Raw genomic sequence first — 16154 nt, 5'->3', positions numbered from 1 at the left:
GGCCATACCCTCTCTCAGGTTGAGATAAGAATGAAGAAAACAGGAGGTGCAGACCAGCCTGAAGTTTTTTGGGCAACCTGGAAACACTTTCCCAGAGCTCTCATTGACTGCACATAGGTGACAGGATTGAAAGACAGTCACTGGGCCATTCAGGCGTGAGGAGAACAGAATGCAGGGTCTAATCCTCTCAAAGCTGGGAAAGATGAAGGTTTAAAGCCATAATTCCTCCTTTTAATCCATTCAGAAAGGCTCTGACCCAGTTGGGGACCTTGTTCGAGGATTCGTTAACAGCTGCACAGTCACCACCAATAGCAGTTGTACCTGGCTGCAGCTGCACCTCCCTGGCTTGTACAGGGAGCAGGGAGGATTTTACACAAACACTCACGGACTCAGCTGAACTTCCCTTGGAAGCACAAATCTTGATTTGCATTCCCCAGATCTATCCCACAGAGCAAAGCAAGTATACATTACTGTCTGCTCCTGTTCATTCAGAAATAATGGTGCTGCCTGTGTGTCTTGTTAAAGCACAAATAAAAGAGGCTGCGCTGACTGCTTACCTGTCTCAACAGCTGACATCTTTGAAATTAAGTGGCTACGTTTTCAAAAGGATAAGCTTGTCTAAAGTCAGAGCTACTGTGCGCAAAATGCATTAGTAATGTTTGTCAGTCAGGTACTCATTCAGCCACTCAGTCACCTTCGTACATGTTATCTGCTGAATTTACTTCTCTGAAGGTCCCACTGAGTTTGTTTCAGAACCCAGTCTCTTATTGTGAGTAGTAAAAAGTTGAAAGAATGAGAAAGTTTTTGAGTGACAACTGATACAACCGCAACAAAAAACAATGCAATTAATGATTCCCAAAACGTCAAGCGAAGGGGCTAATTGCTACCTAACTAGCTAACATGCTGACAGGAGGTTATTTGCTGAAGTGTTTTGGTGTGTCACATCAGAAGAGAAGAAGAGTAGAGATTTCTGGCACATCTTCCTACTTGCAAGGTGTATACAAGCAGTCAAAACTCCAGCAACACTTCATTTATTTATTTACTCAGTGTATTGCCTGAGAGAAATCTTTCAGGTTGTGGCCGATGGTAAATGCATTTGCATTTGTAAAGCACCTTTCTAGTCTTCCGAAAAACACGTTGCACTACATGCCACATTCACCCATTCACACACACTGTCATACACTGGTGGCCAAGGCTACCATAAAAGGTGCCACCTGCTACTTAGTTAACCATTCATGCATGCAATTTGGGTTTAGTATTTTGCCCAAGGATACTTTGACATGGGGACTGGCAGTGCCAGGGATTGAGCTACCATTCACCGATTTGTGGACGTCCTGCTCTTCCTCCTGTGCCACAGGCCCACCAGTGACTGTATATAAAGATCGATGATACCTTCCCATTTCTTCCCATTGTACAAAAGCAAAGCCAAAATATCCTGGATACAGCCGCTTCCATCATGTGCTGGTGACGTCAGAGTCTGCACAGTATGGTATATAATTCATGCTATCACCAGTCGTGAGCACACTGATTGGCACATACAGCTTCCAATCATAAACATCAGTACCCCTTTTTATAGCATCAGAAAACTAATTAAACCAAACTCCTCAGAAAAAAGAAACACTTAAACATACATCAGAGTGATAAGAACTGCCTATAATGACAGAAACATCATGGACGGGGTGGGGTTTTTAACCAATACTGCAGCCAGCCTGATGTTTTGGCCTCACTTTTTGGGAGCTGTCATGTTGTTCATCTTTATTATACAGTCAGTGGCCGTGGCCTTCATCAGGGGACATCAGCTCATTGGAAAAATGTGACATCACAAATTATTAAAAGTTGCTTTGCTCATAAACGAAATAATCTATCTTCATTGTGTGATAAATGGAGCCAGTAAAATGTAGTAAGCAAATTATTTGTCAAAGAAGCGGCACACTACCTGCTGAGGAAATGATGAAAACCAAAAGTATGTTTGTTGTGATACTAAAGCTGCAAGGTCACATGTGAATCATCTCCACAACATGCACCAGCATGCCTCAATTCCAAATGATTGCTGGCATTTCTGACTGAGTCTTAAAAACATGAGAGTAAGCCAGTAATAAATCCATCCTGGTGAGGACTTCATCTGAATTATGGTGTGTACAATGGCAAAATGCACTCACTGCAGCTTAGCAGCATCCCTCCTGTTCTGCTGCTTGTATTATTTTACTGTGCACTTATGAAAAAGGATATGTATAATCAATCTTTTCTGAATGAGAGGTCAGTCACACCCACCACTTGTGTTGACTGGACATTGGAAAGCCTTGCTATTTTGCTTGTCAAAGTTCAGTCAGATTGAACTGTGTTTAGTAAGGTGGGATCGGTTTTGGTGTGCACCTTCTGTCAGTTTACCAAACTCCACCGGTCAAAATTTGATGCCTTCTTTTCAGTGGGATGAAAATAAAATGGGCTTTGAGTCCTCATTCCCAACCTTTTAAAATATTGCTTGATGGGTTTTTTGTTGGTCACGGGAGTACTACTACATGGACTGTGTTTAGTTTTTCCCTGCCAATGCCCACCGAGCATTTTGCTGGTATCATTATTTATATCACAGTCATTATTGCCCCGTGCTTGATTCATTTTGTCATTCGCGTCACTGGAACAACCGCCCTTGGCTCACTTTTTGGAGGAGCTCGGCTTCTCCTCATCGGCCTTATGGCTGACAAATGACTTTGTGAAAAGCGATATGGTCTCCTGCAGGAAAAAAAAAAAAAAAAAAAAGAAAGAATAGAAATTGAATCCTGGCCTCTGTCGGCAGTCTCATCTGTCATCTTTTCAATATTGATGTCCATTATGTTTATGGATTATTTGGCTGTCTTCTGTTCTCTGGCCCAGCTCGCCCTGTCGGATCGGCCACTTGGGGCAGCGGCCCGTTGATAATGCCATTTTGATTGATGGCTTTCATAGTTTAATTGTCAGCACGCTCTTCTTTTAATGGAGCTCCCCGCACAACTGAAAGACTACATCGCGGATGAGTCAGAGTTCAAACTGCGTGTACTGCTGGCAGTGTGATGCAGATACAATGTGACTGTACCATAGATTTGGTATCATCATCCCGGGCCATTATCAGCTATTTGGCTCATGTTTATTGCTTCCTGTATCACCTTTCATGGATCACATGTCCGTTTACGGGAAGAAAACAGCCCTCGGTAAGATTTATCACAGCTGCCAATAGGCATAATTTTGTTTCACTGGCATGGTGCAATTATTCTGTGGCCTGTATACAAGTCTTTTGGGACACTCAATATTATTGAGTATATGTATAAGAAGTAAATTAGTAGGTAGACATAGCTAATACTAATACAGGTTAATTCAACAGCCCTGCACCTATAGGTTATTATGTATTGATTCAACTTAATGGAAATGATGGAGGCTGTAGTTTGTTTAATTGTATTGTGTTACACTGAGAGTTGTTCTACTATTTTGTCAACGTCTTTTAGAAAGATGAGGGTAGGCTATAGCATACTGTCTACAGGGTGTTTCACTGTTCAATTGTACTTTCTAGGAGGTTTCTTTATAAGTTTATCTGCAGTGATCGACCCTGTCATGAATCATTAAAGGGATACTGATTTTCAGCCAGCTTTGAATTATAACAGTACGGGTAGTATGTGTAAATTAATGCGTCATCCAGCAGATTTTTGCCCAATGCCTTGGACACAAAGACAATAGATGCAGCTGACAGAGAGACCTGCCGCTCTCTCCCTCTCTCTTTCTCAAACTCAGACCAAGTTCAGATAAGGTAAAGGTAAAACAAAGCAGTGCTGATGAAATAAAAACCCAGATTCTGTTACTGTATTATCTATTTCTCACCTTAAATATCTCCAGAAACATATTCCACTGTGTTTGGCTGTAATACAAGAATTTGTGAACAGAAAGTGGCCGCCTTACTTTTTCCTGCATTGTGAAAATGGCGGCTAAAAAGATCAAATGGTAAAACTCGGCACTCATTGCTGATGAAATACAAACCAAGACTCTGTTTCTGAATTGCAAATTTCTCACCTAAAACAACCCAGTCTCACCACAAAGTCATCGAAATCTGGCACTTGGGGAATGACTTCCGGCGTCAGACACAGATGAAAAAAGCTGTACTTTAACGTCAACATAGGCGGCCAGTTGTCGTTATAGTTTAATGAAGGCCAGCAGCATCAAGGAGAAACACAGCGGGACAAGAACGAAAGTTAGAGTGACGAAAGTTCAAGTTGGGTGGGATAGGTTGTTGGATGGGTCCAACAAACACCAACTTTCACCCAGGACAGCAGTGTTTGTGTCCCGTGAGATTATAAAGCCAAACCTTGCTCTTTTTTCCTAAACCCAACCACGTGCTTTTGTTTCCTAAAGCCACCCACTTGTATTAGTTGTTGAGTGGGGGGGGGATGCCAATTTGCGATGTTGTACTCACATAGTGTGTTTAGGGTAGTTGTAGGTTTTCCACAGCTTGAAGCAAAATCAAATGTGGCAGCCCTTTTCTCTGTTTTCTCTGGTCATATAGCTCCAATTTCCAAAGTATTTGTGTCTTTCTACTCCATAGACAGCTCAGTTTTATGAAAAGACCAGCTTACTAGCAGTGAAATACTTCTTTAACTGTTTATGTCAGTTTGATTATCCTTAGGCAAGTCTCCATGTACTTGCTTACAACACAGATTTCATGCATGTTGAATGTCATATTGTGATATTACAACACACTGCCATCACACTTGCCCATATGAACCAGACAAATCAGCAAAAAGCTCCAGGGCGCTTGAATAAATGGCTGTAAAACATTTTGAAGGGTGGCTCAGTAACAATAGCGAGCCATGTGGGGTTTACACTGAATCTGTTTCAGTGACCACACACAGCCATATATAGGATGTATCAGCCCATGTCTCGCTCCCATCTCTTCTCCTCTCCCTGGTGTGTTTGCAACCAAGGTCGTAGTGGTCTTGCTCTGTTTTCCAGGGGTGTGTGGGCTTCATTCATCATCCGTATGATAGCCGCATGCTAGAGTGCCCTAAATCTCCTGTCTGTGTTTGGGTGTGTGTCTGTGTGTGCATGTGGGTATGTGTGTGCTCACTCAAAGAAATTGTCTCTCGTTCTCTCCGTATGCTCGCTCAAATGAATGATCTCTCTTCTCGTCTCTCTGACTAAAACTACCTTTTTGTTTCACTGATGCAAATACACACAGAGGCACCAACACGCCATGCCTGTGTTCTTGTGCATACAGTGTTTGTTTATGTAGAAAAAGTATGCTGTACAGTACCATAGTATATACTGAAATGTGCAGTGCAGATGCACAAGGAAGACAAAAAGACACACAAAGAACAAGAAAGAATACAAAAGCCAAACACAAGAACATTCACCTCTCATGTCAATGTATAGTCAAGTCGAGGCACCTTTGGCAGCAGTTACAGCCTGAGGTCTATGTCAATAGGTCGATCAGCTCAGGGACGAATTGGACACTGCAATTCGTCCCCCATTCTTCTCTGCAAAAGGACCTAAGCTCTGTCAGGTTGCATGAGGACAATATGGCCTCTGGAAAACTCTAACCCAGATGTCATAGGAGGGTTTTCTTTTAACAGCCATAAAGCAGTGACAGGTGAATCACCCTGGCAACAGTGTCTCGCTCTCATCTTAGCAATGAAACGCTGGAGCTTATTAAGAGGAGTCTTCACCAGTGCCCTTCTAGCAGTGACATTTTTTGAGGACAGCACTTCTGCTCTTCATTCAGGGCCTTTGTGATTTTCTTCATTCATGCTTTATATCAAAATAGTACCTGTTGGGTTACTCTATTATAGTGACTTTCCCCTGAAAGCAATTTGAATGGAGTTGACTGATTGCAAATAAAGTCAGTGCAAAAAAAATAATAATAATACAAATGGACATGAAGGAAAGTAATAGAAAGAAGGGGAATGCCTGGACCTTTGTTAATTTGTGAGCTCACAGCTACACCTGATATCTGTACAGTCTGTACTTGGGGTAAATAAACACATTGCAAAAACACTTCAGTGGTCAAAGTTGCATGAATAATCAAAGTAATAACTCAATAAAGAACACTAACAATGGAAAACTGATTAATTAGCAATGTAGGTGCAGATGTTTCCAGTTGCCTCCCAGTCAGCTCCACTAAACTGTGCTAAATTTAGGCTCTTATGTCTATTTTCCAAGTCTTGGTGGTGCTTTTTTTGGTTTGCGTTGAATGGTGGTGGCATGTGGCTGTGTCACTCATCGGGATGTGGAGATCAACTCACCAGTCTGTTAACTGTCTTTCTGCCATATAATAGCGAGCTAGATGCAAGCTAGCCAGATCAAGGTTTTCAAATGTAACATCAGTAAATATTGAGGAAAGATGAAGAACAATGAGTACCAGCTGAACTAGCATCCTGCTAGCCATCGTACAGGTGTTAGAAATAAAGAGGACAACCTCCATGCCACATAATTTTCTAGTTGGAAATCAGGAAATGTGATATCCTTTGATTCATCGACACTTGGCTAAATCCTGGATAGCGCCATTCAACCTGGCAATTCTTTTTCTATATGCTGATCCGACAGAGCCAGTGGTGTTCCCCGGGGGGGGGGGGGCGCGCTAAAGTGCCCTCCTGGGAGCCAAAACGCATGCTAAAGTGCCCTCTTGGCAGCCAAAACGCGCGCTAAAGTGCCCTCTTGGCAGCCAAAACACGTGCTAAAGTGCCCTCCTGGTTGGCAAAACACACTAAACTGCCCTCTTGGCTGGTTAAAACATGATAAACTGCCCTCTTGGCTGGTTAAAACATGATAAATACTTAGACTTACTTAAAGAACTTAGTGCCCTCTTCAGGGGCAAGAACGCGCTATATGTGCCCTTTTTTTTTCTTTTCTCTCCTGTCCTTCAGAAAGTCTGTGCACGACACTGGACAGAGCAGAGGACTCTGGAGAGAGGGTGCGTGCTTTATGGTGAATAAGGACTGTATGACAGTGGTATGATGAGGTGCTGTCCCATTCCTGCTGTGGATCACAGCCACACACCATTTAGAGGAGGTGGTAGAGCGGTGTTGTGTTCCTGAGAAGCAACCATATGGCTGTCTTGTTGAGGTCAGGATGTCTGGACAGTTAAATCACGTTTGTTGTGATCGATCAACTGCAAAAAACGTTATATAGAGAAACTACTCTAGGGAGGCGCCAAAACCTTGCACACTGAGTCTGATGCTGTCTGAGCTGTCCTCCCTCCCTGTCTGTGTGCAGTCCTCATCCTCCTCCTTGTAATCATCATCCACCTGAATATTACTATCTGGCCTGTTGAAAGTAGGCTACGTGAGTTATGAAGGGTGCTGTGCAACCTGTTCCTCTGTCTTGTTACAGATGTGTCCCACTGGCAGTTTTTTTCTCTGATTCTTGGTCAAACAACTCTCGAAAAGCTTTTGAGGGATGAAAAGGAATGCAGAAAATCGAACTTGTTCCAAAATCTTTGTGTAAATGTGACTGATACAACATGATGTCATATTTATTTTTAGACATGCAACAATTTCGGAAGAAGAAAAAAACAGACTCAGTGTACAAAGACCTTTACCTGGGAGGAAACTAGAGAGGGGGGCGCTATGCTTCTGCAACCATGCTGTCCAGTTATTATCACTAACCACTATATGAACGCAGTACAGAGCAGCAACCATTAGCTAGCCAGCAGGACACACTCACAGGCTGTCATATTCACTCATATACACACTAAGTCAGGCAGTCATCGGACCAAGAAGCTTGGTTTGAAACAAACACAGAGGGAGCCTGACTTCATTCTCTGCTGGATGCCGTGACTACACTGTATCTTTACATAGAAACGAGTTGTTTGCTGCTTTATTAATGCTCGGAATGTTGCAGACAGTGACTCTAACCCAAAGTTGCTTCACACCATGATATAAAAAGTAATGTCCATTCTAGCTATTATGCCAGTTTTTAATATTTATAGTAAATTGAATACTTGTGCAATGACTACTTTAGTGTATTTTTTATTCTATAAGCTAATGTGCATGTATGTTCTATTTTGATAAATTCACTTCAGATAGATCAAAAACTGAAGTTGTGTGCCATAACATTGCCATAGGCTGTAAAAATTACCTTGATGTTCCCCACTGGTTTGCGGACCCTAATTTTGAAGCCTTGAATTTGGCACTTTGGCCGTCGCCATCTTAGGTTTTTGGAGCCAGAAGTGATGATATTTGGGTGAAACACTGGTGCTGTGGCAGAGCGAGGGGTGCATCTGACTGAGAAGTTGAGGACACTATCAGCAGACGGTCTGTTACTCAAAGCAGCTGCTCCTAATTATGCATAACTTTAAGACTTAATAAAATAAACGGGTGAGTTTAAAAAAAAAAAAGAAAAAAAAATCACCCCCTGTACAGTTGTCATAAAGATGTAAATTAGCTATGGAGACCCAACGCATGTATAAATGTATCACATTTAACATATCTATGAGGACTGACAGGCTTCTGGAGCCAGCCTCAAGCTGCCGTTCAAAGAACTGCAGTTTTTGGCACTGTCGTGTTGGCTTCATTTTTCAGCCCTGGAGGTTGCCGCTTGATCATCATTGATATTTTTTGTGAGATTGCTGCTTCTATCCCTTTAGTGCCAGCTTTTATTTTGCTATTTACAGTAGCAGAAAAAAACTTTTCCCATTTTCTGTGGGAGAAGATAGGTGAGTGGAAATAATGAAATCTGTCACTTAAATGCAGACATCACAGAAATTTCCTTTATGTTTTTCTAATTTGTGTGCATACATGCAGTATTTACATTGTGGCCAAACTCCAGAGACAAGTAAGAGGATTAAATACACTCTTTATCTCCCAGAGGAAGCTACATAGCACCTCTGTGAATGATCCATCATCTTTTGCTCCTTGATATATCTCTTATCCTTCTTATCGTGATTTTACTCCAATCTCATCTTACATTTTTTTGTGCCTTTGCTCTCTCTTGTTCCTCTTCTTTCCCCTTAGTGTTCTGCTAAAGTCACACACTTACATGGAGAAAGTATGGTGTTTGTTAACGTGAACTGCTTGACACAGAAGGGAACAAAGCATAGACAGGATTCGGTGGAAATGAAGGTGAGGCTAGGACAGTAGTCACGAAGGAGGCTAGTCGACCGGTCTGGCCCTAGCGCAGATCGATACTAGGTGATGTAGGAGCTGGTGGGGGGGGAATGCGGGGGCAGTAGATGGACTAATCATTTCAGTCATTACCCAGCCGTGTCTCCTGATTCCAGGGATTAGCAGACGCAGAAACAGGGGAGATGTTGTGTTAGTGCTACAGGAGACTCTATCAGGGATTTGAGAAGTGGAAAACACTGCCTGTCCCCAGTCGCCTTTGGTAATTGTGCCTGCAGTACCGTGTACGGGGATCTGGGGAAGAGTGTGTGCGTGTGTGTGAGAGTGTGCATACAAGATGTGTTAACTGTAGTGTTAGGAGGCAAAGGACAGAAAGAAGAGGGAAAGGAGACAATGTTGGCATTTGCGTCGTGCATGTACGTGCACACGGGTAAGAAATACAAGCAGGCATTAGAGAATCGTGTACAGTCCCTCTCTCTCTGTCTGGTAGGAGCGGAGAGTCGTGGGAGAGCTTACATGCTTGCCTGCCCACAGGCCTTTATGTGGAGCTGATCATTTGACAGAGTACAAAGCAGCTAGAGAGACTGGCTAGCTCTGGTGCCCACGAGAGCCTTGTGAAAATTTCACACACCACGACATACAAGACAGGTGGAAATAGGGGAAATTACATTTACGTCAGCGGTCAAAGAGTCGCAACTGGCTAAGTCAATCAGCTGCAGTGCCCGCTTCTACGGTGCCTCACACTCTGATGTGAGACAAAAAACAAGTCTGTATAATTGAACTGTCATGCACAGTTGAGCACTTGAGAACAGCACTGACAACATGCATTGGAAGTATATGAATTAAGAAACATGGATTTGTTGCCTGCATTAGTGAGTTTAAAAGGGGAAATTTACTGATTTTACACATTAAGATCAGTTTACTAGTCACAGAGATATACAGAAAGCCTGCTTTACAAACCCGAGGCATAGAGTTTGAAGGACACTGACATTCATATTTAACGTATTTTCATCACTGCCTATCTGAGCTGGAGTTGATAAATACCCATGGCTACAGAGTCATTTAACCTGGGAGTAAATGCCAGTTGTAACCTTTGCCATTAAATAGAAAAGCCAAATGTTAGCAGATGTTAGGGTTTTTTGTAAAGATGCATGATATGGATATTTTTCAGCCATTTTTGTAAAAAGAAGTTTATGACCTGTAGTCTGTGCATACCTGAAATTAGTGAGAAAATGTGGATGATTTAATATCCCATGGCCCTGACCTAATCTAACTGCCATCACCACTGTTAACAAGACTAAAACAACTAGAGCACTCAGAGAGCGCAGACCTGCGCCAAGCAGCTCGGATTTCCCGCCATTTTATTGTTTTATCCACTTCGCTTCAGCAGATCACCACCAAAATTTTATCATCTGTTCCTTGTCCCATTATCAACCTTTCCTGGTTCAGAACTTTTTGAGTTATTTTGCAGACAAACAGACAAACAGACCAGCGCCAGCGAAAACATAACCTCCTTGGCGGAGGTAAAAATGGTTCTAACTCTTTGAATGTTAATTTAATTTTCACTAGTAAAATACTTAAAAAAAACCTTGGCTTTTATGGAGCATTTTGTCAAAACAATCTGTCAACGTGTTATACACAAGTAATTAAAAAACAAAGTAAAATCAGCAGGAGACTGCTGCTGCAGGTGGTGTGAGCTCTGTGCCGCGGACAATTGTTGACAGTCCACATGCACAGTGACAGGGCTAACTGTAGCATCACAGAGCTAACATTAACTATTGATTATTAATGGGTTTCACTGATGGACCATCCCCCCCCCGCCTTGGTTGAAAACACCGTGCTAAAGTGTCCTCTTGAGTGGCGAAAATGAGAGGATGTGCCCTATCAGCTGCCCTCTTGAATGATGAAAACGAGCGGATGTGCCCTTTTGGCTGCTCTCTTGATTAACAAAAACAAGAGGATGTGCCCTTTTGGCTGCCCTCTTGAGTGGTGAAAACGAGAGGATGGCCCCTTTTGGCTGCCCCCTTGAGCGAACAAAACAAGACGATGTGCCCTATTGGATGAAAACAAGCGGATGTGCCCTTTTGGCTGCCCTCTTGTCCCCATGTCATGCAGTAAGTGCCCTTTTTTCCTTTTCACCCCTGCCCTTCAAACATCCTGAGTCCGTCATTGATGGGTTTCACCACAGAGGTGAGCGTTTATGGTGTGAGTTTGTTGGGATCATTTAAAGACTCTGTGTTGGGGTGCCCAGTGGATTAGTGGGTAGAGCAGGCATCCCAAATACCAAATACCTCTCCCCCCATCACGCCCAGACTGTCCTATCCAAAAAGCAAAAAAGAAAAACTCTCTTTAAAGGCTTGGTGTTGGATGTGAGCCGCTGTTGCTGTGTTAGCTCATGCTAACTGCGCTGTGAGGACAGCAGCCCCGGAGACAGTCTTTCAGCACTGTGTCTAACCTGTTTAATGACAGCAGAAAGTTTGCTGATCGGGGGATCAGACCCTTGGCACAGTTGTGTTGTGTTCCTCTAAAACTGTGAAAGATATATTTGGCTCTTGGTGTTTATTGGTGGCTTGGAAACCAAATTTAAAGATGTACCGCCAGCAAAGGAATCCGGCTATAATATAAATTTCCTTTTCTTTAAGATAAAAGAACCTGGATGACAACATGTCAGTTATTTTTCAAAATTTGGAAAGCTCCTTTCAGAGCCAAAGAAGACACATACAGCTGTCGTCACAGGCTGATACGCCTTGTGGCTAGTAAACTGAGCTTCATTAGTAAAATTGGTGGAGAAATGAGCTACAAATAGAGCACAGTGGACACATTTTTTATAAATGAGTGACCCAATGTTTCCTCATGGATCTCACTGGTAAACTGAATGTTTTCATATAAAGTTTAGTCAAACTATGATGAGGTTCATGATATCAGTAGCAGAGACAGGTGGCAGTATAAAGAGTCTCCTTACTGTCAGCTTTGCATGTACCGCCGCTGCCAGCACATACAGTATGTACCTCCACATGCCATGAAGCTATAACCCAAAATGTTTTTCACAGCTGACAGACCATTATTTTGAGATGCCTTCATTATATTCTATGCAAGAAAGATGCTTAATTATGTTTTCATCAAATAAGGAAACCTTTAGAGAAAATATGAGAATAATTTGGAAACAAGTGAAGCTCCATTGGAACTTTGGGTGGACTAGACTCCAGAATTATGTATGAGAGTATGTGGTGAGATGGTTTTTTGCAGTAAACACTCAGACAATTTGGCGTTCGAGCTCCACTGGTGGGCTTCGTGCCAACACAGCTTCACACCTTGTAGTCCTGCCAGTCCTGTGACCTGAAGGTAAAGCGAACCAAAGCTGTGAATACCGAATGTACATCTTGCCACCTGACTGCAAATGTTCAGCATTCAAAGGACATGCTGCCTCACCATCATGGCTTCCTTCCAACACCTGCAGCTTCTGACACAGCTTCAAAAGGAAAAAAAAACACTGAAAGCAAAGGCAGGATGTTTGAAAGGAGCTTAACATCTTCAGCAAAGGAACTTTTCAATCTTGCAGGATGCATTGTGTGTTTGGACACAGGCAAAAGAGGCGAATGAAGCTGTTAGGATAATCTGACCCAACAGCCACAAAATCCAAGCTGAGACTTATAGAGGTGGAAGTCACATGTTAACTAGATTCAACAGTGAAGGACAGCAAAGTAACATTGACTGACTTTGACCTTAAAATACAAGTCATACCCAACTTAAGCTTGGCAGCAGAAAATCAGGTTAAACCTCTCTACCAGAGTTCTTTTCAATTCATCCAGCGACACGCTGGGGATCACAAGAAATAACAAAAGTTTCAGGAGGGAAAATGAAAGTGGCAACACAAGGGAGCGATGCATGGTGGCAGCAGTGCGGGTGTCTGTGCATGCATGTATATTGGGGAGATTAAAGATATGACATGTGGAAATGATGCCAAGTTCCACCTCTTCGTCTTCTTCTCCAAAGTTGTCCTCATGGGCCCTAGTAAGTTTAAAAATAGAGCTTTTCTAATGGAGAAGAGGGCCGAGGGGAAAGAGAAGAAGAGCGAAAGCGTGCAGAGACTGGAGGAGTCCTCTGTGGTAGGAGAATGCAATTTGAGATTGGCCAGATTGCTTTTTTTTTTTTTTTTTCCCTTATCCCCCTCGGCCGCTCATGAGGCGTGATATGCACCGGCGGGGTCCCTAAGCCGCCATAAGCCTGACGCCAGTACCCACCCCGCCGCCAAGGAGTCGTTGTACTCACAGCGCGAGAAAATCAGCACGATGAAATAAAAGAGGGACTCCAAAAAGATCAGTAGGGATATTGGGAGCGATAGATGAGAGTCAGGCGAGTAGAGTCTGGAGGGAGCAGAAGAAGGGTGGAGAAAAGGGGAAGGAGCAAAAGGATGAAGGAGATAGTTTCGATGGGATTATGGCGGGATATGGCAGAATATAAATGCACTTGAATTGTCCAAGGCTGATTTCTCACGGTCACATTGCATTGTGAGAGGTGCATTGTTACGGGCCTTTGTTACAGGTTTGTTCTCTCTCTGAATGAACCAGCTGGGTGTCAGAAAAATAAAGTCACAGACATGCTGCAAATCTGTCTTGGGTGAAACAGGCGTTGAAATGTTTTCGTCTGTCTCTCTCTGTCACTTTTAGGAGGAGAGGGTTCAGCAGAGGCAGGGCAGAAGGAAACGTCCACCTGTGATATTTGCCAGTTTGGGGCAGAGTGCGACGTGGACGCAGAAGATGTTTGGTGAGTTTGCACACACAAACACAACCACAAAATGCTTTTTTTTGTCAAAGCCATGTGACACCAGTTAACCAACAAAGCTAGTGATCTTGACACACTTTTTTTCCATCCAAACAAAATACCATCTACATTTGTTATTTGAAACATTTTAGTGAGCTTGAATGCTAAGAATTTATATTAGAACTCTTTTTATACTGCACACATCCTGCCGCTGAACACCCACTGAGGTTTAGTGCATGGTTGACCATTTCATTTAACCTCAATTACTAGAGCAGGGCACAGAGAGAAAGAAGATTTTCGCTTATTCTGGAAATTCAATTACTATCCTTACAGGACTTGCCAATGTCAGGCCAAAAATGACTTTGACTCACACAAGGAAAACTAGTTCAGCAAAGAAATAACGTTTGTCGTGAATTTAACCATTCATTGCGGATGAGACGGATGCAGGTAATGTGTTATCGGCTCCCTGACATGCATGAGAAAGAAACAGCACTAGAAACATCCCCAGAGGTACATAACAAACATGTGTGTGCAGAGCCCAGTTACATGAAGCCTCAAGTAGGGCTGAGCAATATGTCAATATTGTATCGATATCGTGATGTGAGGCTTGATATGGTCATAGATTTTGAATATCGTAATATGGTTTTAAAAGTACAATGTGTACTCTCAGTCAAAATAATAACAAAAGACAGATCAATACGTTTATTGCAGTAATTTCCTCCCAATTAGGATTCCTTCCTTCCTTCCAATTAGGATTTTTACTGTGAGCCCAATTATTGCAGAGGTCTCCTCCTCTCCAAATCAAACGGACCAGGTAATTAAAACTGGTTTAAACACTGAATAAATCAGTTTCATGTTAAGAATTAGTGTTTCTTCGACGCTGTTTGGCTCATCGCAGATGGGCCACTAGCCCAGCTCCTGCTGTGTGCTCACCTTTTTTCTCTGATTACTCAAGATCCAAATGTTCAGGAGGTTTTTACTGTGAGCCGAATTATCGACAAATATATCCTTGCTAAAACAAACAGAACCTGTGATTTAAACCTGTAAAACACTGAATGAAGCAGTTTCATGTTAAAATCAGTGTTTCTCTGATGCTGTGTGGCATGGCAGGGGCTTGAGCCTAGCTGCCACTAACGTTTGCTCTCCTTTTTCTCTGATAACTTAAAATCCAGACATCCAATGATTAAAATCCTCTGTCCTCTTAAAACATTTAGTTAAAAACAACTTAGTGAAGTCACAATTTAGTGAAAACATGTGGCTTAAAACTGGATAAAAAGTAAATGTATGATAGCTTCTAGCAGACCATGTAAAGGGGATATGACACCACCGCAGACTGTTTTCTTGCACTGTTTATACGTATACCTACGGTAAGTAATGCATCACAATTCTTATATAAGCCACGTAATCATGAAACAGTTATTTATGTATGACCCACGTAATCAGGAAGGCTGAGATCATGTGACCAATGATGAGAGTAAAGAAGGAAGTAGTTTGAAGAGCAAAAGTCTGTGTAACAAGTCAGGTTGAAGTGGTGGATTGGTCAAACAAACAAAGGACTTTTCCCCAGGAGACTGGTGTTTGGAAATCAAGTGAAATTTGAGTCATTTTAAGGTACTTTTTTGAAACCTAATCTAAAAAACTTTACGTTAAATGCACAACTTTACATTAAATGTGTAACTTTAGATATCATACAAACCATTGAATGAGGAAATGTTGGCCACTGACAGCTGACGGCAACCAAATGACACGCACCATGTCCTTGATTAAAATTACAAATTTCTCTGGGTTTCTCTGATCATTGTTGGAAATGTTTGGGATAATATAATTACACTCAAACTCAACAAAATATGTTTTTATTATATATTTATATATGATCATATTTAATATTAATATCTATAATTTATATACAATAATATTTGTATATTTACATGATCTACTCATTTTTAGACATTGTAATGTCGGAAAATTAAATTTTATCTTAAATGGCTGCATTACAATAAAGTGAGGTTACTAGGCTGTTCTAGATGTTCTATTATTTGCCTTTACCAACTTAGTCACCATATCCACTTTACTGATGATTATTTCAAACCTCTCATTTTGTAAATATTTTTTGAAAGCACCAGTCAACCCTACAATGTTGTTGCAATAGTATTGTGATATTTAAGTTTCTCCATATTGCCCTACCCCGGACTCAACTGTTGGACTCGTTCCAACACCAGGCAGTAGCATCAGGGTTTTTGTTCTCTACAGCATGAGTGAAGCTTAAATGAACCAACATTACTGATTTGGTGTGGAACAAGGATCAGCTGGTATCAG

The 16154-nt window shown here is 42.0% G+C and overlaps 1 protein-coding gene across 2 annotated transcripts in view; it reads left to right on the top strand.

The window, feature by feature from the left end:
- The window catches only part of tmeff2a (transmembrane protein with EGF-like and two follistatin-like domains 2a), a 153744-nt gene that overhangs the window by 114654 nt on the left and 22936 nt on the right, over positions 1–16154 (top strand). For both annotated transcript variants that reach the window (XM_033618211.2, XM_033618210.2), the window contains exon 5: positions 13745–13841. In XM_033618211.2, the coding sequence (XP_033474102.1) occupies positions 13745–13841 (97 nt within the window). The remainder of the gene's footprint in view (positions 1–13744; positions 13842–16154) is intronic.

The sequence above is a fragment of the Epinephelus lanceolatus genome, chromosome 14 (genome assembly GCF_041903045.1).
Source record: "Epinephelus lanceolatus isolate andai-2023 chromosome 14, ASM4190304v1, whole genome shotgun sequence".
Lineage (NCBI taxonomy): Eukaryota > Metazoa > Chordata > Actinopteri > Perciformes > Serranidae > Epinephelus > Epinephelus lanceolatus.
The sequence above is the reverse complement of the archived record's forward strand: the minus strand, read 5'-3'. Positions and strand labels throughout refer to the sequence as shown.